This window comes from Corvus hawaiiensis, chromosome 3, assembly GCF_020740725.1.
Source record: "Corvus hawaiiensis isolate bCorHaw1 chromosome 3, bCorHaw1.pri.cur, whole genome shotgun sequence".
NCBI classification, from domain to species: domain Eukaryota; kingdom Metazoa; phylum Chordata; class Aves; order Passeriformes; family Corvidae; genus Corvus; species Corvus hawaiiensis.
Genome location: NC_063215.1, coordinates 26,448,510 through 26,475,457, shown reverse-complemented (window position 1 = coordinate 26,475,457; position 26,948 = coordinate 26,448,510). Strand labels below are relative to the sequence as shown.

At 39.7% G+C, this 26,948-nt stretch overlaps 1 protein-coding gene across 7 annotated transcripts; it reads right to left on the bottom strand.

Moving 5' to 3' along the window:
• Positions 1–1,716: 1,716 nt before the first annotated feature.
• On the bottom strand, positions 1,717–26,865 carry BEND6 (BEN domain containing 6). 7 transcript variants are annotated; one of them, XM_048298164.1, is made up of 10 exons: positions 26,514–26,865; positions 24,443–24,600; positions 13,351–13,579; positions 13,104–13,249; positions 12,490–12,588; positions 11,936–12,113; positions 10,281–10,498; positions 8,760–8,952; positions 6,390–6,528; positions 1,717–3,879 (listed from the first exon to the last, which is right to left on the bottom strand). In XM_048298164.1, the coding sequence occupies exons 3-10, from the start codon at positions 13,544–13,546 to the stop codon at positions 3,612–3,614; spliced, it is 1,437 nt and encodes a 478-aa protein (XP_048154121.1). In that variant the 5' UTR covers positions 13,547–13,579; positions 24,443–24,600; positions 26,514–26,865; the 3' UTR covers positions 1,717–3,611. The 7 variants fall into 7 exon arrangements, with proteins under 7 accessions (XP_048154121.1, XP_048154120.1, XP_048154123.1 ...); XM_048298163.1 differs by having other exon boundaries at positions 26,697–26,865; XM_048298166.1 differs by lacking the exon at positions 26,514–26,865 and adding an exon at positions 23,303–23,427 and having other exon boundaries at positions 24,443–25,615.
• Positions 26,866–26,948: the final 83 nt, after the last annotated feature.

Below are 26,948 nucleotides of genomic sequence, written 5' to 3'. Positions count from 1 at the left end.
CTCAGTAATGCTCTCTAGAAACTAATTCCACATATTCACTATGTGCCCTTAATCATAGAGTAAGTTTAGATTAAACAATATTAGGAAGGAATTCCTTACTGTGAGGGTGGTAAGTAACTGGAACAGGTTGCTCAGAAAAATTGTGGATGTCCTATCCCTGGAAGTGTTCGAAGCCAGGTTGGATGGGGCTTTGAGCAACCTGGTCTAGTGGAAGATATCTCTGCCCATGATAGGGAGTTTGGAACAAGATGATCTTTAAGGTCCCTTCCAAATTGAACAATTCTATGATTCTAATTCAAGCATATTCCAACATTCTTGCTTCTCTCCTTGCTCCCTTAAATGAAGCATTGATTGCCTTTATAACCATTGATTTCCCTCTTGTATCAAAATGGCATACTGCCACTTACTCTTGATCTAGAAAATTTAGATATCTAGTGGTTTTGGTTTTTTTACTCCTATCTATATACCCTAATAACAGGGGACATGAACTCAACATGCATAAAACTCCCTGATTTATTCAACAGTATACTTTTTCAGTAAGATTTTTATCCTACTCTTCACATATCTCAATGTTCTTCCCACCTTAGAAAACAAGTGCCCTTCTGAGCACTTCATGATAAACAGTTACCAATTTTTTTTCCATGGTAACCTTCAAATTCAATCTAATATGCAGTAATAGAAATACATGGTTCAAATTATTAGTTTTAGTACTGCTTACATTTTCAGTAGTAAGTCTCCAGTTACTAAATGCCATACAGTCTAATGCCACTACAGCTGTTAGTTTCTTCTGCAGCAGCCATCAGTCTTCTCCCATTCCGAGGACTGCAAATAATGTGTCCTCTGTCACTCGTATCAGAAGAATTTTACAATTGGGAACACCACACATTTACATATCACCAGTTAATTTTTATTTTAATGAAAATTTTGGGAGAAGCAGCATTATGCTGTTCTGATCTCCCTTTCTATTACTTCTGAAGTTTCTAATCTGTGATTATCTAGTCTTCAATTTTGTGTTCTCAGAGTGTGTCAAGGTCATTTTGAAAAACCAGTTGTATTTTGTTCCTTTCTGGTCATACTGCAAGAGATATGGCCCTTTTGTTAACAGTATAGTTGTGTAACAGCTACTTATCTCCTTTCATCCAGTGGGATAACATAAAGAGGAAGAAACAGTATTTTTGCAGCTCACACACTTTTTATCCTTTGTTAAAACATTAAAATATCTTCTTTTTGTTATTGCTTTTGTCCAGAGTACCCACCTATCTCCTTGGGCCATGCCTGGGAGCAGGCCCTCTGCCCTACCATGAAACTCCTCCTATACTTTTTGTGGTGAGCTGCCAGCCCCACTGGTTTTCCACTGACAACTTACAGCGGGATCTGCAGCGCTGCACCAGCCACAGCGAGAGCAGCTGCTGACGTTCGGCTCCATCTACCTGCCCAAGGGCTCCAACACCTCCTGAACTGCACAACAGCTGCAGCTGTGCAGCATCAGCTGTGACAGCTTTAAGGTTAAAGTGCCCTTGTAAGGTGGGCCAACTCCTTCCCCAGGTAAAATGACGAGCTTTACAGAAGCTGGCTTCAGAACAGTTATTAAAGAAAAAGAAAAAAACCCAAAAACAAGAGGGAAAAACCCTAACCTTGTATGTTAGAGTGTACAACAGAGGCTGATGTAAGAAAAGACCCAGAAGACAGTGAGCACAATAAAACAGCACTAAGACATAGTAATGTTTCAATTTATTTGATAGAAAGTCGCTTCAAAAATATGATTAACTATATACATTATTATATATGCTGTACATACAATTACATATACAAAATATACATAATAGCAAACATTCTTCTGTTACATTTTATAGATGGTAGTTAATAGCATGAGATAGAACTAACATATTTCATACCTGCTTTCATCCTGATCCTATCTACAAGGAATTACTAGGTGAGAGATGAAAAAGGATAGCAAATCACTTAATTTGTACCCCAGCCCACACAAAAGTCTTCTCCACAGTGCCTTGCTCTAGAACAGTTAGATGTGCAGCACTTCCCTTCAGGGGTATTTGGCTGATAACCTTATTTTCAGATTTTTTTTTCAGTGTTTACCCTAATATTATTTCTATAATAATATTAGGGTATAACTCAGATGTCCTGAAATCCTCCTTAAATCAAGCTAGATTTCTTTAACTTGATGTCATTTCATTTTTCCAATCTGATTCATTAGTTGCTTGTTTGCTGTGTTTGAAATAGATTCAGCTAATAGTACTCTGTTCTGGGAGGAGTACACTCAAACAGGAAAGCTATAGTCCCAAGCGTTCTCTCCTTCCCGTGTCAGCACACCGTAAACCTGAAATCAGTCAGCAAGGAAAAAAATCACAGAACCGTAGAATATACTGAGTTGGAAGGGACCCATCAGGATCATTGAGCCAAACTCCTGGCCCTGTGCAGGACACCCCAAGAGTCACCATATACCCGAGAGCATTGTCGAAACACTTCTTGAACTCAGACAGGCTTGGTGCTGTGACCACTTCCCTGGGGAACCTGTATCTTCCCCTCCTCCTCCTTAGGCTATTATAGGGTTTGTGTGACTGCCAGCTGCTTCCTGGGAGACGCACTGTCAGATCTCAAGGGGAACTGCCCAGATACTGGGATTTTTCTGGTACCACGAGGAATATTCTGCCTGTCCACCCTTTCTCTAAGCAAGGGGTAGCATACCAAAATCAAACCACAGGAAGTAGAAGCTGGCAACTCTGCCCTTAACATTAGTTGCTTCTAATGAAGTGTCCTCTATTTCCCAACTGGAGGGACCAGGCATCCTTATCCTATCGACCTGATGGTCAGGGAAGAACAGAGAGCAAGAGCTACTGAACCAGCAGCAGAATCCCTGCAAGGGAATGGCTTCCACAACTAAACAAGCTTTCCTGGAGGACTCTTCCCTGAGCTACAAGGGAACATGGCTTCTTCCATTGCCTGTCCTACTTTGAGAGGTTAAAAATTAGCTGCTTCTTTCCTGTGGATATATTGAAAGTTGTAGTTTCATTGCCCTAAGAAAGTTTTTTTCCAAGTTAGTAGCATCCTTAAACATCTATTTTATTTCTTCTTTTCTGCTCACATGGCCCTGTGCTTTCTATTCCTGTGCAGGCCACAGTCTTCATTTCACTAGGAAATACATCTATTTTCTCTCCATATCACTATATCTTTTTTGCATTAATATACAATAGCTTTCTTTGATCGGTTAAGCAGTTTTCCCTCAGCTGTCAAGGTGAAAGCAAGGGAATTATGGTTCCTCATATATATTCTTTTGGTAGTACTTTAAATAATGTTCTTTTCTAACTAAGGGGAACTCTACTTGAATTCTTCAGTAAAAGTTTGTTTTTTGAATTACTGCATAACATGCATATATCTTATAATATCTTAAATCCAAAGACATTAATATGGCTTCATTTTTATTCTAGACTATGGGATTTTCATTTGTTTTGAGAAAAAAGTTCTCAGGCTTCTATCTCTGTCCACTGTTGGATACTACCATATATCTAGTACAATTTAGATATTATTTATTTTTTTATTTTATACTAGTTCTTAATCTCCGTTGAGCACGTGAGCTGGAATGAAACACCTGCCTGTTATTCCTTGTCTGAATTCCTGAGATCCTGTCCACAACCCTGGCTGGGAGAGGGCGCTGGTGAGCTGCTGGCGAGTTGAGACTCCACCTTAGACGAAGTGGGTTTGGGACGCTCCTGCTGACCTTCCGGGGTGGGAGGTGGAGGAGTCAGGCAGCTGTCACTTTGCTGAAGTTGTGCATTAGCAGCTGGTGAATCATCATCCTGCTGGTCTTGTGTACTAGGAGGAACAGCTGAAGAGATGATGCCCTGAGAAGCAGCTGTTGAAGCACTGTTGAGATAATTTATAACTAAGTTTGAGATTTTACCATTAAATGTGCAATTAGTACTGTTCTTAGTTTCCAAGCTGCAGAGGTTGTTTATTAGCTAGTTAAATAGTTTTCTTCATTCACATTCCCTTTTTCCTTGTTTCACCTCAGCTTCATGGATCTGAGATCGAAACTTGTCTGTCTCATTGGATTTGACTCCAGATTTCTTGTCTTCAATCATAATTGTACTCTGGGGAAAGGCGGAGGAGGAAGAAATAGCAGCAAGGAAGGATATAAAAGCTGCAGTATCACCAGTTTTTAAAGTTAGTAACTTGTGTGTGTAAGTGGTTACTAAAGGTACTGTACAACAGAATTTTCTCTACCCCCCTCTGTATTTCATTGCTGGAAGGTGGACTGGAGGAGTAACAGAGATTCTGAGCACTTTAAAATTGTCTTACTTTTCTTACAGGGAATATGTGTGTCATCTGAGCTAAAGGAATCACCAAATTGTCTTAATTACTTACATGGTGCTTAACTGCTTTGACAGTAAGGGAATGCTTAACAGATATAAAAAAATTCCATTATAAATGCATCAGTTCAAAAGACACTATTCAGGCAATATCTGAATTGGTTACAATGGATGTTGGACTGGATTTTACATAAGCACTGATCAATAACAGACACAAAGGCATTTTTAAAATACCAAGTTTAAATTGGAAGGTCTATATGCAGTATTAAATAACAACCCAGAATTGTTTTAGTATAGTCAAGGTCCTCCTATCAAGGCTTCAGGAATACCGTGTACACTAAAGACTCAGGAATTAGCAAAATTTATGGATCCATCTGATGAAGATAAAGATTTAAAATATTTGAGATTTTAATACTTTCAAAGAAGACAAAATCTGTGATTTTGTGCTGTTATTTTTCCTGCTTGTGTTAAGGACAAAGAAAAATACTGCAGTGAATCATTGCATACTGTACGTTACAAATACACAGGACCTTTGATTTACAAAGTGTTCTCATCTCTAGGAGAAAAGCATTAACATAGTAAACTTTATTTTTGCCAGGCTAGTGCATTTGTTTATTGTTTCCAGATGGAAAAACCTGTGTATGCGGATTTTTCTAACAGATATTCTGTAAGTATTTCTCAAGTAATAATTCACAGACCACTGGTGGTCCATGGAGTACTACCAGGTGGCTTAGGAAGGAATTTTAGAAGCAAAGCACTGCTACTTTTCAAACATTTGTGTCACAACATAGTCAAATGTCTTGGGGTGGTTTTATTGTTGTTGTTGGGTTTTTTTGTTTTGTTTTGTTGTGTTGGTTTTTTCTTATGAAGTGTCTTACAGTTGCAAATACAGATTTTAAAAACATGCAGGAGGTAAGTGAACCAGGAAGAAGAAAAATGTTAGTTCACTATAAAAAGTCTAAGTAAGCACAAATCTCTTTTCCCTGTCACCGTATTTTAATCTCTTGTCCTGTTCATTGCTCATTTCTTACCGTGCTCCTGAGGAGAGGCTGAGGCAGCCGGGCCTGTTTAGCCTCAAGAAGGCTCAAGCGGATCTTACCTATGTGCACTAATGTCTGATGGGAGAGTAAAGGAGATGGAGGCTCTTCTCAGTAGTGCCCAGTGGGAGAACCAGAGGCAATGGGCAGAAATGGAAACACAGGAGGTCCTGTCTGAACACCAGGAAACACCATGAGGGGCGCGGAGCAGTGGCACAGGGCGCCCAGAGAGGTGGTGGAGTCTCCCTCTTTGCAGATACTCAACTAAACTGCACATGGCCCTGAGCAACCTGGTCTAGGTGACCCTGCCTGGAGCAGCAGGGGCTGGACTAGCCAACCTACAGAGGTCCCTTCCAGCTCAACCATTCTGTGATATGTACATTTGGTGTATGTGGAAACAGCATGGTGCAAATGGCTGACTTGACCGACCATAGGCATGAGTTTGGTAATTTTATATTAGTTTCATTCGCAAGGCAAAAATGCCCATAATATGTAAGAGGTTATTTAATAATTCCTCTGACCCAATAATTTAGACTCTTTTGGCAGTAAAGGATTGCCAGCTTAGCTCTCCTACAGTACTCTTACAAATATGTAGCAAAGAGGTGTGATTTTCCTTATATTCACTTGTGGGTTAACTGGGGCACAACAGGTGACATGAAAATGGAATTGACTGCTCTCTGGTGAGCTAGAGAATAATAAGAAAGGTAAATAATGCCAAATCTAAAATAGACATAGTGAGCAAAGCAACTCCATTTGTTTACTTCTGTATTCTCTTCCTGTAATTTAATAGTCTTGTGCTGCTTTGTCTGGAACCAATAACTATTTTTGTGCAGTAATGTTAAGCTGGACTGCTTCTGTATTATGTAATTTTTGTACAAGGTTATGGAAGTATTTACTGACTTGGTAGTGCATATACCAAGTAGGTAAATATGCATTGTCATCTGAATTTTAAGACTGCTTTTAGATTTTGTTACTATGAAGTAATATACAGAATTGCACATTGCAGGCATTTTTTTATTTGACTTACCAAAAGCTATGTTTCTGAAAAGCACCTGAGTTAAGATCTTTGCTTAAAATTGGCTTCTTGGTGCAATTGTTTAGTTTTTGTCCCATCATTCGCCTTATTAAAGCATCATCTGTGTTTGGAAACAACTGTTTTGTGATTCCTGCAAAATAAAGAGATGATATATATATGGAGCCTCCAAATCAGGGAAACAAGAGATGTGTGATCTAAAATATTTTTCTTGCATCTTTTAAAGTTCCAGCTACTTCAGCTTCCACTCTAGTTACTTCACTGTCTTTACAAACTCCTTCATAGATTTTGCACATGCTAGCTCCTGTTTTTCTTTGTGCCTTCCATATTGGTGTGCCTGCTCTTGGCAGACTCAAAAGGAACTACAGGGCCACAAGGGCTTCTGTAGTGAGTTATTTGTGCTTGCTAATCCTCTGTCCTTATGTTCTGTTCTTGATCAGAGTCCTTTTCCTATCCTCATCAGTCCTTATGCCTCTGAATCTTACTTTTCTTTTCCTCAGTAATTTTCATTTGCAGGTGATGCCACTTTTTCTAAAAAATTCCCTTCTGTTTTGCCTGGCTACATTTTTTGAATGCAACAGTAACAGGACTCAACATGAGGAATGCGATTCCTACTCCATTCTTTTCCATCATCTTCCCTCCCCTTTCATTTCATTTTATTTTGAAGTCCTACAATTTCCATCTTCTTTAAATAATCTGATCTACTAACTCATTTTCTACAGTCCTAGAACTCCCAAGCTTCCTTCTGATTTTTCTTTTTCTCTTGTATAATGTTGACACTTTTCTGTTGAAATTCCAGAGTATTCTTTTCTACCTTAACAAAGTTCTCTGATTTCTCTATAGGCTTTGTCACTGAATTCTCCACAACATGCTGTATTCTGTGTCCTCATTACCTTCTCTGCTTCCCTTTTCAGTTTTGCCTAGACACTAGTAGGATTTAGAATCATAAAATCATTTAGGTTGAAAAAGATTATTAAGATTGAAATCAACCATTTTTCTCATCCCATTAAATCTTTTTCATTTTCATATGCCATTCTGAAACTGTCTCATCTTACTGCCTCTAAATATATTTTTACCATCCTACACACTGTTTCCTTTTATCTCTCTCGATTTTGGGCCTTTTTCTCTAACAAGGTTCTTAAGGAAAAAATATTTTTGCAACTGATAACTTTTGAAACTGCTGGCTAACTTCAACAAAACTGTACTGAGGTGAAGGAACGGGAGCTAAGCTGAGAAGGGAACCAAGAGAACTGCAGAAGTCCAAGGGAATGGCAATGGGGGAGGGATTATAGTACAGGAATTAAGGCTATATTGTTCTAGTATTTAGTTACAGGTGTGAATCCAATGAAAATTTGGCTTCATATGCTCACAAAATACTGTTTTCTTTAAAGCTGGTACTTCCATCTGAAATTGTTTTCTGTCCTATGCACCAAATATTTTCTGCCTTAAACCTCAGCATAAACCAAATTTTGTTTGCTTCTCTGATCACTATTTCTGTCTCCTATACAGTCTCATTTTGCCTCTAGTGCTATTTAAAATGTCAGAATTCATAACATTCACTAAACTCCAGGACACAGTAGACATAATTTTAAATTTGATCCAAATGTGTCCTCTTTCTGCCTTCCCTTATCTGTTATCATCACACTCAAAGTTAACCTGATGCCTCAGGATTTTAGCTTTTATATATTTCATATCCTGTAATTCTTTAGTGTATAATTCTAAACTCCATATACAGTGTTAGCTACTCTTCTCCCATTTTGGTCAGACAAAACAATTCCTCTCTAGGCCTAAAACTCAAGGACACCGTACTGTCTCAGGCCACGAGAAATGTAAACAATAGTGAGTTGGGGGAGAGCAAACTTGGGGTAAATGACTTCATTACCTAAAGCTGTAATTGGAGGATTAACCCCCGATATGCAAATGGACCAAACTTATAAATGTATGAAAACCCGTGACCCCCTCATCCATTTTGGGTGTAGGCCCTGGGGGCTTTGACTGCCCTGTTGTACCTGAAGGCCCTTCAATAAATATAACCACTTTTATTCTCTTAATTTTGTCTAGCTTCAGTTTTTAGGTAGTTCCACCAAGGCATCAACCTTGCAAGGGCTAAAATATTTACACTATCACTGTGCCTGAGCAGTCACCTAAATAAAACCCACAGAATTCATGCAATAGAAATACTACTGCTTAGCATTTCACTGGCAGTAATTTTAACAGATGGTTCAAAAAAACATGTAGCTGAAGAAGGAAATAGGAAACAGCTCATCACCTGAGTAGACCAGCTGTTAAGCATGACAGCCCCTCCCTTGGAGAAAGCCCCCTGTCAAGTCAGAGCCACATTGAGTAATGTTAACAAGTCATCACCTATGATTTCCTGAACTTCATTCTGATTCATAGCTGGTTTTGCCGCTTTATCCTTTGAAGAGGAGGACTTTGCACCTGTCAGGCTGTGTGTAGCCATGTATTCATGTGTATAAAGTGCTTGCATCAAGTCATTTATAAATTTTTGAGGTTTGCTCTTGTTACAAAGTGCAATCTGCCACTTTTCGATCTTGAACTGGAAAACAAAATTGGTCATAGGCATAACTATTGCAGTTTTCTAGAAATATTAAATAGTATTACCACTGAAATATCTTTTTTATTTTCTATTTTTAAACCACAATTTCAAAAGTAATCTCTGCAAACGGTGTGCTTGAGATAACACCACACTTGCATACCACTCAGCATTTGGGACTATACACACAGATTGATTGTTTTCCAGAAGGAAGTGTGGGGCACACTAAGGACCCCATGCATCCTAGCAAACCCTTCACCAGGCAATCCTTATTACTCACTAGTGGAGACAGCACATGTTCAGACACAGCAAAATCCTTCTGCTTGCACTCCATGCAGGCTGGCTGTGGTCCAGTTCTGGCATGGTTTCTGTACCGCCTTGGTAGCAGGGCACTATGCCCAAGCTAATATTCCTGCCTCCGAGCAGACATGCCCTAAGAACTGTGACATCTGCTCCTGGGCTTTGAGAGTGGCTTCTGCATGCAGCAGCGGTACAGCCTAAGAATTTGAACTCTCCTAATAGGCAATTTTGAGCTACCTCTATGAAGTAAGGCAGGTTGCTCAGAAAATGAGCTCTTTTTATTTCTTTGAAGATGTTAGGTCAAATTTTGTGTATTGCAATATGCAGTCAAAACATACCTTGATAATTCTTAACAGACTTCTTCGGATTTTAGCACCCCATGACAACACACAAGAATGATTTGCATGGATTAGCATGAACTGGTGCATAATAATGTTTATGTAAATTGTGAATGCAGAAGCTAGAATCATTCTTTTGGTTGTGCCTTCATTTTTTTCATTTACAGCCTCTGTGCCTTAGATTTCTCAATCATGTTCTGTTATAATTGCAGATAATAGGGGAACTTCTTTACTCAGTATCTCTGTACACATGTATTTCTACTTAACTGCTGGCCAATGTCTGGAACAGAAGCAGAAACACACCAACCTCCAATTACAAATCAACAGTTTGAACAGACTGCTGGTATTCTTCTTAGATTATCTTTGAAATACTACCGTTCCCCTTTGGCATCCAAACCATTAGGCTGGAAGTTATCCCTGGATCTTGGTAGTTTCTTCATGCATCCACATTCTGCCCTTAGCCACAGATATGCAAGGTCACTGAAATTAAAGTGAATTTGAGAGTGTACAGGACACTGAATGAAACCTAATGCTTCTCATGGAAAGAGCATTCTGCACAAAAGGAGCTCATTAGTCATGTTATCAATGCAATTATGACAAATTATTTTACTGATGCTGATTTTTTATATTATGCTATAGCAGTAAAGTTTATAATGTATAAAGTTTTATGCCTGAAATTGCCTTTTAACTGACCTGTTTTTCAGTCTGTTGGTCCTCATCTTCCACATTCAAAGTTACTGGTGAGCTGGAGTTACTATGCATAGCTGCATAGGAATCTGCTAATGGATTGTGAGATGCCTTCCAAACAGCATGTGGATGCAGACTGGACGTAGATGACGTCACTCCCCCTTTGAGCAGTGCTTCAGCCATCCCTACCAGTTCCTCAAAATGAGTGACTGCCTGTGGCAACACTGAAATCAGATGAAAAGAGAGGGGTAAAATAGTATTTGAAGCTTTCAGACTCCACTTACATAAGCAGGTATATTTTTGCAATTAGATTCCTTCATAATGAGAAAGACTCAAAGTAGTCAGCAAAGACATTTCAATATACCTTTTTCCTCTTCTCTCAAAGGTTTTCCTGCTATTCTGTTGTGCCCACCCATGAAGATCTGGCCTCAGTTTCTAGAATAGATCAGTTCAGTGCAAGGCTAAGAGGAACTATTTGTTTATACCCATCATGGCACAAACCAGACTATTTTTCTTTTTACAATCTCAAAATCTCTACAAGTCCACAAGCCTATTGCATATGGGCTAAGTGATGTCTGATTTTTTTTTCTTCATAGAAGTTACACAGACTGCAGAAGCTTTTCCCTTTTTTTAATCTATAGAGGATATGTTTTAAATAATCTTTCCTCAAAGTAATATTTTCAAATATAAACTTTTATTTCATCCATTAAGAAGAATCAATGCAGAGCAAAAAGGATGCAAGAGATGACATATCAGCAGGATACAGAATATTAAATTACAAAAAATACTGTAAAAGACTAATCCAATTGCTCAAGATGCAAGGAAAATGGACTTACATGTGTGAGAAAAGTTGTTAGATGCTAAGAAAAGGTTTACAAATAATATTTTAAAAAGTGGAGATGAATGATTCAAATCAAGATGAATAACATAAGAAATGCAGTCAAGTGGGCAATGACTCTGCTAAACAGTTGGTAAATCATCTAACAATAAAAAAAACCAGATACCAGACTGTCTAGGGATGGTATGGTGTAGCTGGCAAGGGAAGGAGTAAATCCTCTTTAAACCTTATTCATTCACTAACAGTTTGAAATTTTGGATTCAGTTTCGGCTGCCTCAGAGTAAGGGACAGGGACAAGTGAGAGGCTCTTCAGAGGTGATCACTAAGAGATGAAGGATACATTTATAAAAGAACAAAATATTTCATCCCTGGGAAAGAATTAAATTTGGTGTACCTGAAACTAACTCAGATTATCAGTAATGAGGAATCACCAAAGTAATTAGAAATTAAGTAATTTCAGAATAAATAAAATATCAATTGATCAAGAAAGACTGCTAGTAAATATGGTTAGTTGGACTGGTCAGTGAAGTATTTGAGCTTAGCCAATGGTTACACAGCATACAGAAAGGTTCTCTTGGGAACAACTGGCAGGATTAGACAGATTTCTTCATTTCTAACTCTATGATTGCATGGCTTCTGTGTAAGACAGTAAGTGCTGCTGGAATTAAATGCTGCCATGTATCACAGACTTTGATGCTAATGGTAGGCCTTGATCATGTCAGGTGCTTGAGCATCCATAATTCCCATCCAAATGGCCTCTTTATAAATCAAGCTTTTCCTGACCTTCAGGCTTTCCTCTTCATCAAAATACTCCCAATTTTACCTTGAAGCATCACCAGAGACTGCCTTAGGCGGCAGTTTTCTCTCATGGTATCTGTCAGCTTCCTCTTGAGACTTTTAATTTTGGCACATAGTTCTACCTTGGAGAGTTGAAATAAAGGCTCTTCATCATCACTGCTACTTTCACTATATAGAAAGTTGCTTCCTGAATATGGTTCTCTCTGAAAAAAAAACCCCCAAGCAACTGTGATATCTACAGCAACAACAACATAAAATCAGAGCATCAAAACTAACATTAAAATATCTGGCTAAATCCAAAAATTGCCTTGTATAAACAGACTCAGTGCATTTTAATAAAAGCTGTTACCAAACATAGCTATTACTATTCCTATAAAAATTAAAAATGAAAGATCAGTGTAATATATAACTGTTAGGTGATATGTAACCTTTGTCTCTGTTCTCTATTCATCAGTTTTCCAAAGTAGCATCTTTTAGAACTGTTAGCTTCACTATGGCAAAACTCCTATGCCCCCCTCAAAAATACATTTAAGATTGCTTCTGCTTAATACATTAAAATTGATGAAAATGGATGTTTACCTGTTTGTTAATTAACGATGTTTCAAGCTGACTCAGGATGTTGGCAGGAGCAGATGCCTGCAATGATTTCTTTCTTTTTATATGTTTTACCATCTTCCCCTGTAAACAAGTGCATAATGTACCTTTGCATTCCTATAGAGCCTTTCATTACAGTATTTCATAATATACCATAAATTTTTATCCACTGTGCACTTGATATTCTTGGTTAGTATTTTTAAAAAATGTATTTGTAACTTTGTTGACTTTTATGTTTTCCTTGCCTATATTTTGTCACTGCAGATCTCAGCACAATGCACACCTCAGAACACCTGGTCCCTTCCCTTTTTTGTGCACTAGTCAGATTTCTGTCTTATGGGGGAAAATGCAATGGAGCTACAGAGCACCAAAGCCTTGAATAACACTCGTCTCTTGACATAGAAAAGGACAAAATCCATTGGCCTAAATAATTACTCTGACAGCTTATTGTGCTGAGGTACCATGTGAAGGCTGCCTGTATTCCTACCTTTACTATACATCTTTTAATAGTGTGTTGTATCATTAAGAATCAATAGTTACAGTGTGTTTCATTCCTTTACAGACCTACCAATATCAGGCACATAAAGACAAAAACTCACTTTTTCTTTATCCAAGTCACTGTCCTCACTTTCTGAGAATATCATTTCTATCCTCTTCCTCTTGCCTTTTCCAAGGACTTGTATTTTTGTAATTTCATCTGCTCGTAATATCTTTTGCATCATTTCCACCAGCTCTTGGGGGTCATCTGAAGTGATGGAAAGGAAAAAGGCCAAAGCACAGACAATCAGGCAACTATACCTTAAAAGCAGATTTCATATCAGACAAGTGTTCTGTAACTGCACTCACCACTCATGTACACAACTTTCACCAGGTGCTTTTCTGTCTTTCTTTCTCCCACAGGCCAGTTAACTAGTACATGCTCATTAGGTTTCAGAAGTCTTTCTAGTTCATTGTCATCACAGGGAAGGTCCTGTATCCATGAAGTCTCTCCAATTTGCAGTGAATTATCATTTACAAAATCAAACAGTGTGAATTTTTTCATTGTTAAGTGGCTTTCTTGTCACACAGACGCTTCCTAAAGGACATCATAGGAAAAATAGCATTTACTGTGTCATGCCACAGGGATGTTACAACACTTTAAAAAGCCCCAAACAACCCTCCTTTTGCTGGATATTGGTAGTTACCTTGTATGGAAATATCCTAAGAAAGTGAAAACTAGCCAAGCAGCGAGTTGTGTCCCCCTTGAAGGGTGGGAGATGGTCTGTTTAATACCTGTACATCAGAGAGTTGTCTCCAAAACTATGCACAGAAAACAGCTTTCACTCACAGAGTCCTGGCTCCCATATTAATTTTATGTTCAATCTATCTCTGGCTGGGATCTCTACTACTACTTCATTTGTCTCAATAAAAATTTTAGCCTAGCCTCTGACTAAAAGATACAGGTGTGATAAAATATTTCCCTAGAATGAAGGAAAGTACGAGCTATGCATGCTATTAAGAGGGATGGATGATTATCATCTCATGGGCAGGAAGACAATTGTAGCCACAGAAAACCAACCCAGAACTACCCAGGACAACTGAGTGGGTGAGGTATGACACATCCTGGCAGTGGAAAACTTGATGTACAAAAGAAATGACAGGCTAAGGACTGGAAGAGAGCCGGGCTGCTTCATGAGGAATAACAGCAACAAGGAGAACCCAAACCCAAATATACAGCTAAATAATTTGCTTCATAAAACAATACTTTTAAAGCAATGGGCCATTCTGGGCTTTTTAAAGCACTGAGGTTCTATACTTCAGTATAGATCTTCTCTATACAGGAGAAGGGAACAAGTCATACTTTGAGCTTTATTTTCCCAATTAGGCAGATAGCCTTTCATGAAAGTGTAAACTCTACTGGAAATGTAACCAGTTCATTTAAGTGTTGCCATTATACTCAGAGAAGATATTTTCTACTTAAAAATTATTAAATCAATACATAGAAAATCTGATTTTGTCAAACCTGAATCTTCTTTCCAGCAAACATATGGTCAATTCATGAAGGTGGAATACTTTCACAGAGCTGAAAACTCATGAATTCCTAGATGTGACAGTGTGATTTGCGATTTACTTAGCCTCAATCAGTCAAAAGCAAATTTAGTGCCTCATGCAGAGGCTGTCAAAAAGGTAACTCAGAGCTAGAAAAGGGGAATTACATGGGGCTATTATGTCAAAGTGAGAATATCTGGCTGCAGTGCTCTGAGAAGTAATGTCAATTTGTTTGCAGAAGCCCAGTTTGCCACTATTCCACATGTCTGTGCTATGCCTCAAGAGAGCTGGCTTTCCATACAGGGGTGAACTTGTTAATTTGTAAGAGACAACTGCAGTCTTGTCAACATGTTTACTGATACAATGCAGCAAGCAGCATAAGAAATCACCATTAAAAGGAGGGTTAAATCACATTTTTATGCTGGATGTGTTGAGTGTGATAGCAGTAGGACTGTTAAGTATTACCTCACTGGAGAAAGGAGACTATGTTTGCAAGAATTGACATTACTTTTCTTGAAAGATCAGAAAACATCCATTCCATGCAAATTCTGGAAGAGGAAGCAGCCTGCATAACTCTGCCTAGCCTGACTCACCAGAGGCCTCATTCTGCCACTGATCCATGCTGGATGGATCCTCATACCACAGACAAGGATCATTCAAATGAAAAAACATATAGACAAAGCAGAATGCAAAGGAACCAAAGTTTCAGCACTGACCTCACTATGGACAGGTGAGGTCCAAAATGGAACTGCATGTTTGTCTGCACAACAAAATACCAGATTTAAAACAGGTGGTGTATGCAATCACATTGGGCATCAGTATTCTTCCTTCTTTTTCAAAATGCTTTTGAGTATATACTTCACTCAGCTTAACATTTCTCATCTGGCTCGAATCTGCCTCTGATCAACTCAGCACAGCAATCTCCACCACTCGGTTCTTTGATTCTCAAATGAAGCACTTTGATATTTCCCCCCTTGACCTTGGCAGCTGTGAGCTATTTCTTTACCCTCCTAAAAGCCCACATAAGAACAACAGAATTGCAGCAAAGTTAGAGCTGCCAGTGTGCTAAGAATAGCAACTGACTGATTGACATTTATATATTTTTTTAATATTTCCCTGCAGTCCTCTAATAGTTTGTCTTTTGTCTCTCACTTTGTATTGAGACAAATATTCTCTGAGCCATGGGACATTCTTGTGGTCTGAACTTGTACAGGGTTAGCAAGCCAGCCCAGGATTTCCAGAGGTACACTGAATACACAGGCTGCTCACAGCATGCAGGGCAAGTGATGATTCCCCACGGCACTAGGGCTATTCACGTACACACTATGCCAATACCATGCACATCAGTACCAAGCCCAACAGCTTTTGGAAGCTATCAGACTTGCCTACATTGTCAAACAACTCAGTGGAGGCAATGGACATATGGACTTCTGGGTGTTCAGAGCCCATGGTGCCACTGGTAGACACTGTGAAGCACACAGACAACAAAATATCTCGCAGTCTTTACACCAGGCAAGCACCTGGATCCGTGAAAATCCATCCTGCCACTCTAAGCTAAGGAAAATTTTTACCATGGTCATGGTGGGACTTGGAGCTCAGGAATTTATCTACATTACCTCTAAAGTTCTTCTGACAAGATTCTTGCCTGTGGTCAGAGGGTGTACTAATAAACAGCAAAACCAATTTCACTGAGGGCCTTAACAGCTGCCATATTCTCTCAGCATGCTGAGAGAAGGAATGTTGCTGCTGTTTATAAAGGGACCAAGGCAGAAAAGCAGTTGAGGAGCAGCAACAGCAACTGGCCAGGCCCCCTGTTCTCTGCTGCAGCTCTGCTGGACATCAGCCCAGCTGCTTGTGCTATGGGTAAGATGATGAAATCATTACCTCACCAAATGAAAGGTATAAAGTGTAGCAGCTTATTGTTAGTATTTTTATGTTATGGAGCAGCTTCAGCTCCTGCAGTAGACATTAATCAAACTACGTCTTTCCACACAATTTATTGTGACAATCCATGGGCCCTGGGGATAACACCTAACTGTCTGCTGGCATCATCTCTAGCCAATGATTAAAGCGAATGGAAAGGTAGAACAAAATGTCACTAATAAGGGAGAGGAATAGTGAAACACTTCACTTTCTGGAAGGGAAGTCCTGCCGTGTTTTCTCACCCTGACCTCCCACAGGAGTCAACGTGAACCTTGTCCAAGTCAAGACTGCTGGAGATGCTTCCCTCTAAAATTTGCCAAAACAGATCAAAGGCAAAATATAATGTATCATCAGACAACAAAGTAACTTGGGGACTGGGATTAACCTTACCAAACTTTTACTGCCTTAAAAGTGAGAGGTTGTCTAGCCACATTTGGCTCAGTCACTGCAGAAAGGGAGGTGATTCATCTCACCCTATGACACATGTCTAAAAGCCAGCAGATGACTTACTGTCTGGGAGAGCCTATTTCTCTCCACCAACTACTCAGTGACTACAGAGATGGTGTGTCTCCTTGCAGAAGCTTGCCTGGTCCAACCCATCTTGTAATAGCTTTTTCTGTTTTTGAATAGATTTTGAATAGTAGGATAGATTCCAGCAGACCAGCAGAAGCTATAGGGAACTGAAAGGATGGCATATGAAATCTGTTAACATGTATCTGGTTGTCTGTTTTAAATCTTTCTAACATAGTTCTGCAAGTCATCAAGTAAGATTTCTGACACTGTTCAGTGGTTTATTTGCAGGATACATTATCATTCACAGGCATTACCCTGTGTGCAGCTACTAACCACAGAGACAATTGTATGACCTCTGAAAGCCACCTATGCTTTGCAAGTTATTTAATTCTGGTATATACTCCCTTTGAAAACACTAATTACTGATTTGACAAATACTGACATGCAAATTTATGATTTTTCACCATTCTAGGTCATTTGTAGAAGGGAAAAAAGAAAAAGGAAGGAGCCATACAATTTTAAAGTTCTGCAGAGTAAGCATTAATTGGACTCTTAATTTTTACAAACACCTCACATACTGCACAAATGCTATAAATTTGTACACATGATATTGTTACTAAGCAACACAAAAAGCCAGAACAAAACCAAACCAAAACAAAAGTACCCAAAAAAACCCCAGGCCACCAAAATCCACAAAGGTCACTTAAAGATATAGGTCACCCTTTGTCTGACACAGTCTGTTCCATTCAGTCAGAGAACTGGCAGATGGCATGCTGAGATCATTATTTCTCTTTTTCTTTCAGTAAACACAGCGCAAAGTGTTACAAGTTTACAACATGAGATTGTATACCCACTTGATGGGTCTGATTCTGTTGGCTTAAAACAGGGCTTTGACACTGATTGCAGCAAATCAAGGAACTGTAGCACAGATCCATCATTATGGTAAATGGTCAGGCTTGCTACAGAGTTGCCTTAAGTCGGTGAAGAACTGATGAGACTGATTGAGAAAAACATGAGATACGTGCCCTTGCTTATCTTGTGCCTGGCTCGGGGGAGGCATAAGGACTGAACGATGCCAGGGGTGGAGGCCTTGCTCCCAGTGGCATCTCAGAGAAGCCCCAGAGGGAACCTGCATCTCTGTACAAGCCACGAGCCTCCTCTCCACTCAAAGACTTCTCCATGTACTCAAAGACTTTCTAGTAAAGGTCAGACAGCCTTTACTGCCACCTCAGCAGGTGGAGGAGGACCAAAGTGTTTATTCTAACTTTTGTGTCAACTATAAATTCTGACTGAAAATAACCAAGACCCTCATTAAGCCCTACTTGCATATTAGCTTTCACATCCTAAGAATGCAAATGAAGAGAAATGAGAACATGCCTTACATGTACAATCATAACCATCAAAACCCCACCTACTACATAGAGGAAGGTGGGGTTTGGGGCAGTGAAAGAAAAAAAGAGAGAGGGGAAAGCACCTCTGCTTACTTGGGATCGGTTGATGGACTCTCTCTCCTGCTCCCCTGAAGGGATGCCTCTAGGTGAGCTTTGTGCCTCCAGTGCATTGTAAAGACCTGTGAATATTTTTATATCTCTATCTACCTATCACTAATAGATCTCTGTTACTATTACCTGCTGTAGTGACACATTGTAGTTAGTGCAGTCCTATCACCAGCAATCCTGAACCTGCTTTCCTGTTACTTCAGGAAAGGGTACTTTTTGTGAATCTGGATTGTGAAAGTTTTTATTGAACTCAGATCTATAGTACTGAACTGGTAAACTGCACTATTTGCAAATCTGTGATCATGCATGTTCTTATTGAACTCAACCAGGCTGGTAATGCTGAATCAGTTCTAATCAGAAGCTAAGCCCAGCTGCACCCAACTCTTCTGATTTCTGAGGACCAGGTGGAATGCAAGGGGGTTTATTTTAGGCCAAAGGTCTATAGCCTTAATGCAACACATAATAAAGCTAGTATTTTATTATGTACTAACATTTTATATTATTTGCCCTCTGAGTTCAGCTTTCAATTTTTCCTTGGAAAAAAACCAAACCAAAACCCAATCTTAACTGGTCTTCCAATTAATCTACCTCATAAAAACTTATTTATTTCCAATTCAGCATGATAAGTGGTTGTGACAGATTTGGTTTGTGTTATTTAGACTGGCATTTTTCATTGAACTTGTCAGAATATTAAATACAATGTTGATGAAAAACTTGGGACTGCACTGAAGTCTCAAAATTTCCAATAGCAGGTATGATGGAAAACGTGACCATATTTAAATAAGTTATATGCCCTGTTGTGGGTTCTAATCTTTTTTACCTGCAACCAGTGTAAGATTTACTAATGAATTCAGTGGAATTAGGTGCTGTCAGAATACAGAAGTGTGCTACTGCTCAAAAGATTTGCAGTGCAATATCTTAGTCATTTCTGGAAAAGATGATTCAAAAGCACAAATATGCTGCCCTCAGCTGAGAAATACAGAGTACAGATTTTCCAGAATCATCAGTATCGCTATGTTCCAAATTCAGCTGGGGGGGAGCATCTATCAGAACACTACTGCAACTCTTAAGACTATAAACACACAGGAATGATCCCACTTGTCTTCCACAGGAAGGATAGAATGATAAGATTTTAATCCTGATATTCAAGAGGTCACTTCCTCACTGCAGATCACTATCCTGGTGTGACTCGCTGTGAAATAACCTGAGATACTTTTCTAAGAAGTGATGCTATTCATGGTAAAGCAACATCTTTACCTTATTTACCCAAATGGCCTTGACCTTAAAGCCTCTGCAGCATTTACAACTGCCAGGATTACACAGAGAACTTGGTGCAAACCTCATACCACACTCTAAAATCTATTGAGTGACCCAAGGAATTCATGAAGCCATTCCTATTTGTCACAATAGTGCCCTCTTCCTAGGTTTTAGCAACCTAGGAATTCTATAAAACAATATTAATATCTAAATATGCCAAAGTCCTTTGTAGGACTGTGGCTTAAATCAAAAGCTTAAAGAAATCTATTAGAAAAGCTCAGATTTTTGCATCAAACTATTAATTTTATTTGTTAAATTGAGTGATAGGAAAGGCTGAATAATGACTTTTTAAGCAAGTATATTTACTATGTCTGGAAGTACAAAACTTTTGTTCTAACCAATAATTTATTCAATCAGTGAAACATGGCATTCATTTTAATGGATTTTAAGATAGCAAGGTAGCATTATTACTGGGTTTTCAGTATAGGATTCAGTTCTAGATTAAGATGCTTACATTTAGGTGTCACCGGTGCACCAGGTGCCTTAAGTTATTGCTGTAATCACTGGAGATACAGGGATCAATTTGGCTTTCTAAACAGGTGCCTAGCACCAGTGTTATTTGCTTGGCCTTCAGCTGCTACTCTAGAAGTACAACTCTCCCACAGGTCTTTTATCACAACTGTCATCCTTTTGGAGATGTCTCAGCCTTGAGCAACTCCAACAGTCATATGAGTCAAGCCCCTACTGAACACAGTTAAAGCTTCCTGGAGATTCAGCTTTTTTCAAGTTCTGTAGGGTTCAGTTCAGTGGCCTAAAAAGAAATGCATGGCGCAATCTTAGATACCAAAAATTATTATGCCTGGCCTCCAACTGCCTCTTCTGATGGACACAGACTTCACACAGGGCTTGGACCCTCTTTCAGGCTTATGATGGTGGTTACTAAATCCAGGCATCTCAAATGGCACTACACTCAAATTCAGGGAAATGCATTGCTCTCTGGGCCTTGATGATTTACCCGAGTTTAAATAGGAGCCTAGATATCTCATATGCCTATAAACCATGTGCATTTATTTATCTGTATTTTAATCCACACTCAGATTCACATTAAGGTAACAAGACACCAAATAAAATGCAGGAAGTTATCTTAATTCTACATGACAGATTAGTATCTTTATTAAATAGCTGTTTCACAGCTGACAGATGGAGAACTAATACTCACTTCAATTTGCTTGTTTGTAAATGCCATGCACAACAAAATGTATTAATATACAGACCAAGAAATAAACCTCTTTATTTGTTGAACTGGATGAAATACCTATGCTACAGGAGTTTGTATAATCACAAGAAAGCTCTTTCTTTGCAGGTTAATATACCCAAACACTTAGAAGCAATACGTAGCCTGGAAGGAGAAACAGCATGGCTCTGTCAAGTCATACACTTGGCTGTGCTCATTATGCCCTGGCTTGGGTAATCCAATGCAACCCATCTTAACAGCTCCCAAACTATAAACATTAAAGAACAGTGATGCATCACTTATTTTGTCTAGAGATGTTTATGGGATCATTAGAGGAAGTTTGACCGCATGTAAATCTGTGCTGAGGTGCCATAACTGTGCACTTGCTCCATGCAACAGCCCAAGCAGTCAAATAACCTTTTCCTAAAAGGCTGAAAAAATACTAGACATACTTTCCATATGCAACTAATGCACTTTCAAATTGGACTTATTCAAACAAACCCTCTGAAAACCAGATATGAGAGGTTAAAAGAGGATCTTACTCTTTTTATGAGGTAGTAGAAGTTGTATCTTTCATTCTACCCCAAAGCATTTCTCTTGGTGGCATTCTCCCTTCAACTCTTAAAAGCAAAGAAGTGAAATATTAGCTAGAAAATTCCAGGCTTGATTTTTGGTGAGTATTTAATAACTTAGCAGCATCTTTACTATCTCTTCTTATATGTCGTTACTGGCTCATAGGTGAGTGATCATAGATGAGAAGTCATGCCTGATTAATACTCAAAGTGTTTGCTCTTTTACTCCAAAGCTCTTCCCCAACTGCTCTGGTTTTGCAGCATTTTGGTAGGTAGGAGAAAAAAAAAATCTGCAGTACTATTAAAGGTCATGAACTAGAAAAAGAGATATATATATTGTCCTCTTACTTCAGGGAATATTACTTCAACTAAGAGTAATTCTGCATGCACTTAAGAGAATTGACAGCAAGGCATCTTCCCTGCAGGGATAAAACCCACAAAACTTACTACCACTATTTTTTCCCTTCCTGTAAAATTAAATGTCTTTTTACTGGATGTAGTTCAACCTAACTTCATAAAGTAATATAACAGTGGAATGACCAGTGTTGTCTATCAGTTTGAAACAATCCTTAAACAACTTTCAATTATACAGTTAAAATACTAATGAAGTGCAATTCCCTCTGGGATGTAAGGCCACATACAGATTGACAACTGCTACTTTAAACACTGCCAAAAATGAATACAGAGCAAATTTCAACCAAGGACAAAGGGGCACACTGCTGCTGTAACAAAAAAAAAAAAAAAAGCCATAGGAGCTTCAGCAGTATATTCCCATCTAGGTTCAAGATCAGCCTCTCTGTCTACAAAGCCAATTTATGCCCACAGAATTCCTGCCAGCATTTTTCCAGCAACATTATGAGCTGTGAGTGTACAACTGTATGGCTCACTCTCCATTTGATTTTCATTCAGTCTAATAAGCAGAGAGAATTTAAATAAGCAAGTTGTTTGAGCTGATGAACCCACAAAATAAGGACAATTACCTCTAAATATATAAAGCTGACAAGAATTTGGTTTTACATGGTCACCTATGATACCTGCAGAAGGCAAAATGTTCCAGTCATGGAGGGGTTTAGTCTGTAGCACTGGAATCATAGAGTTTGGTCTTGGGTAAATCATACAACCTTTAAATTTATAGTTCACCTTTTCTTTTCAATGAACCAGAAATAATAATACAAATTTACCTAATTTCAAAGATATTGTGAGAATTAACTAATGCTAGCCATACAAAGCACTGTATAGAGTAAACAATTTAGCAAGTTTTGCAGAATGAAGATTTGCGATAACCTTGCTGAATTTATAACATGTCCTTTCACATAACAGATTTCTTTTAAATGGGTTGCCTGTATCAAGCCAGAAAAATGTTGTTATTTCAACTGAAGAAAGTTTTTTATAAGGTTTAATCATTTACCAGAAACTCTCACAACATTTCCTACGGTATGTTTAAGCTGCTAGGGTAGCACTGATGGCATCACATAACCTGTGAGTAGAATACTGAGGGGGAAAGTCAATTATTTCATCGAAAGATGTTGATAACACTCAGATACTATGATGTCTTCTGTATTTAGTTTGCTTGCCTCTTTGGTTTTGACTATATTTACTTTGGTTCTTGTTTGATGAGGAAAAATCCAAATATTTTGTTAGAAAGTATTAGATGATTGGAGAACCCTTCAAACCAGTTACGTAGTCATTTTAGGCAGGATACTTTACTCAATTATAATTAATTAGTACAAACGCAGTCCTTAAAGCATACCAGTGAAAAGAGATGATCTTACCCTTTCACTCACTCAGCTACTCTTCTGAAATCATTTCATGTATCATCTCGTATTCTTATGTCCACATCACCAGATCCAGCATGTGACCTTTTTCCCTCAGCTCACTGATAAAGGGAGTCTTACACCTGCAAAATGAGGTCCAGAACACCTCAGTCTGCAGGAGCAGAGAGGTGCCTTCACAGAGCTGTGGAGTGCCCTTGAATCCCATGGCTCACACTGGGGGAGGTCAGCAGACCTCTGCAGATGTGGTTTCTCCACTCAAAATGCCATCATACTTTCTTTTTGCAATTTTTTTTTTTGCCTTTCAGCCTAACCTGTGGCATTCAACTAGAATTTTTAGTTTCTTTTAAAAAGTGTGGCTGAACATCACCTAAATTATCAAGGAATATGCACTGGCCCAGAGACTGTACTGCAATTCTGCAAGCAGGACAGGGGTAAGGGAAGAAATTATCTCCTCTTTCAGCCTTCCCGGGCAAGACTGCTAAGTCAGAACAGGCTATCATGAGAGACCAGCTCAAAGAATATTTGAGGTCAACATTGCCTTGTCTCCCTGCAGGAGGGCTGCTGCTGCTACAGCACATTCCCTGTTCAACTGTTACGCTAAACTGCAGGACTTTGACACAATTTCCATGTTGTTTCCCTACCTCACATAACTTGGGAGAATAGGTAAACTGTATTCAAGAGTAACTGCAACCACAGAAACATCCTCCTGTCCCTTTCCATGTCCAAACATTTGCTGGTCACCTCTTCTCTGTGGGTTCTCTGAAGCAGAACTTTCCTTTTTGACCCCTCTGCCCAGGTAGTTATCACCACCTCCTCCCTCAGCATTGCTCAAGTGAAAGGCTGCTTCCCGCACTCTGGCCAAAAGCTTCAGCTCTGCCAGTGACTTTGTCACTGCTCTGTTTGCCTGTGATCCCCATCAAAACAAGCATCTGCAGTACACTACATCCCACCTGCTCACATCTCTGCAAAAGTGCAGCCACATTATGTGTACTCTGAAATGGCAGCAGGACCCCTTGCTTATTGCAGGATCAATAACTGCCTTCTTAGATTATAAAACACTTAATTCCACTTCTCAACAACTTCTGACCTCCCCTCCCATTCCACCCCCTGTTATCACACAGTCTCAAGCTTTGTTACCTTCTTTTACTTCTCCTCTGCAGTGGCTTCACCTCCGGGATTTCCCTTCTGAGGTCAAATCTCAGATGAGAGGTTTTGTTTTAACCTTCTCTCTTCATTTATTTTGTCTTCTCTGTTTATCATCCTTAAGATTTAGGAAAAGTTCCCTGAAAAACATTCTGTATAGAATCTTAGATTAAAAGTGTGATACACATAAAACTTCCCTTAAATTCTCTTTATTACTATTTGGGGGAAAAAAATCTACCCACATGTAATTTGCTTATTTTTAATGTGGATGAAATTCAGCAATTTAAACTTTATTCACTGTGGAAATAATATTTTAACCACACTACCATACCCTGCAGTATTTAACAAGCACAGAGCAGTAATGAATATAGGGAAAGCCAGAACAGCAGTTTGGTGCACATGTGAGACAGTTGGCTCAAAAGCCTGGAGCAGCAGCTCTCAGAAAAATCATGCATGTCAGCATTTCTTGTACTAAACTCTACTCTCTTTAGCATTTGAAAAAAAATTAAGCAGCTGTCACGAAACTTATTATATCCATTTGGAAAAACATTATCCTCAAGACACCAGTGAGCTCTAACTCTTAGAAGGGAAAAGCTATAAACCTTAAACTAAAAAGCTTTCACTAGAAATTTGTCTGTCAGACGATTTCTATGCACTGTTACCTGAGAACAATGTGAAAAGAACCATTCCGCCTCAGTTCTCTGTGATTTACCGTGCAGTCACTGCTGTGCTACTTTTACTCTATCATCCCATTCTGAAACAATAAATCAGTGGAGAGCTAAAGCTGTCAAAAAGTTTCCTGCTCTCACAGTATCCTGCAGCGTGGCACTGCAGAACGATGCCAGGAGATCACACCAATTTGCTTCATATTTCAGTGAGGTAATGTGGACGATTTGAATAATCTCCAGGTAATCTGCATTAAAACCATTTTACTGCAGTGTACTGCGGTATTAGGAAAGATTTCAATATTGCACCACGTGATGCAACACAACCTTACAGCATTTGGCAGTTTCTAGGCAGTGAGGGAAAGCTTTGAATCCATGGCTGCAATGTAGCAACTTTCCATTTTACAAAGTAACATGAGAGACTGTTTTGGCTTACTCTGTTGGTGTATAGCTTGAAATGATACAAAAATCCTGGAATAAATTATTATAGACCTAACCCCCCCTTTTTTTTTCCTTTTTTTACTTACATTCCCCCCCCACCCCCCACCCCCGCACCTGGTATCATGAGCATCTTTCCAGGATAACAGACTTCCTTAACCTTAAGGGTACAGTAAATTGTTACAATGTTATTAGCCCGGTAATAAATTAATTTTAATAACCTAGAGATTATTTTCCTGTTTTTATTTAAGGTACACAGATAGATTTCCCTCTCTGTCTTTCCAGCTTGCATATTTTTTTAGTTTAACTTAAATTTACACATATGTTTTTCTGTACGTTCATGTCAGTCATATAAAGCAGTAACATTTCAATGTTTCTCCGATATTTACACAGAGATTTTGATTATTTCTATGAAGTTTTGGAAATGTCCTTCAGATTTATGTGCTCACATAAAAGGTGCACGAAAATCACATGACTTTTGCCTTGAATGAACCTTTTCCCCCAGTAACACGAGTAAATGCAATATTGCAAAATGATACCTGGCTATATTTTCAGCAAATGATTTTTGTGTGTGTGTGTGTGTTTAGCAGCGTGAGGGAGTTTAGAACTGCATTTTCAAACACCTCAGAAAGAGTTTTTTAAAGTCTGGAGTATCACAGTAACAACCACAGAGGTAGCAACAGCGACATAGGTGAACTCTTGTCATCATCTGCATTAGCTACCTGCACACGGCAGGATTTTGATGCTGCCTGCGCTGCAGCAGCTGCGGCCCGGCGCTGAGCGAAGGGCACGGCGCTGACATTGGCTGCAGCGCGTTGCAGTTTCCTGCAGTGCGAGGGTCCCTGCAGGCGCTGCTCTGCACAGCCCCGGCGCGCAGACTGCCCCGTCCCGCCCGCACCCGGCTGCCGGCTAAATGCCGGCATCGGGGACACGCGGCAGCACCGCACGAGCGCCCTGCTCACCTTGTCAGGATGGATCTCATTGTCATTTCCCAATCCCTTCCCCCGCCACGAAACCGGCCTCGACCGACGCCTCGGGTCCAGGCTACGCCACAGACCCACGGACCTGCGCGGGCGCTCGCCGCTGCCGACACCCCACGCCTCTGGGTCGCAGCCCCTCTTTTCCCACGGGGGGTCCCCCGGTACCTCGCAGCAGCCATTTTCCGCCTCCCTCTACAGCAGCTCCAGCAGTGATGTCACCGGCCGAGTCCCCTCGGCGGCGGGATGCGCCGCTCCTCGTTCCTTCCTCCCTCCGGCACCGGCGCTACCTTCTCCTTCTCCTTCTCCTTCTCCTTCTCCTTCTCCTTCTCCTTCCTTCTCCTCCTCCTCCTCCTCCTGCCGCCGCCGCCCCGCCCCGCCGTGCCCGCGCCGGCTGCCATGCGGCGCCCGGCCCCGCCC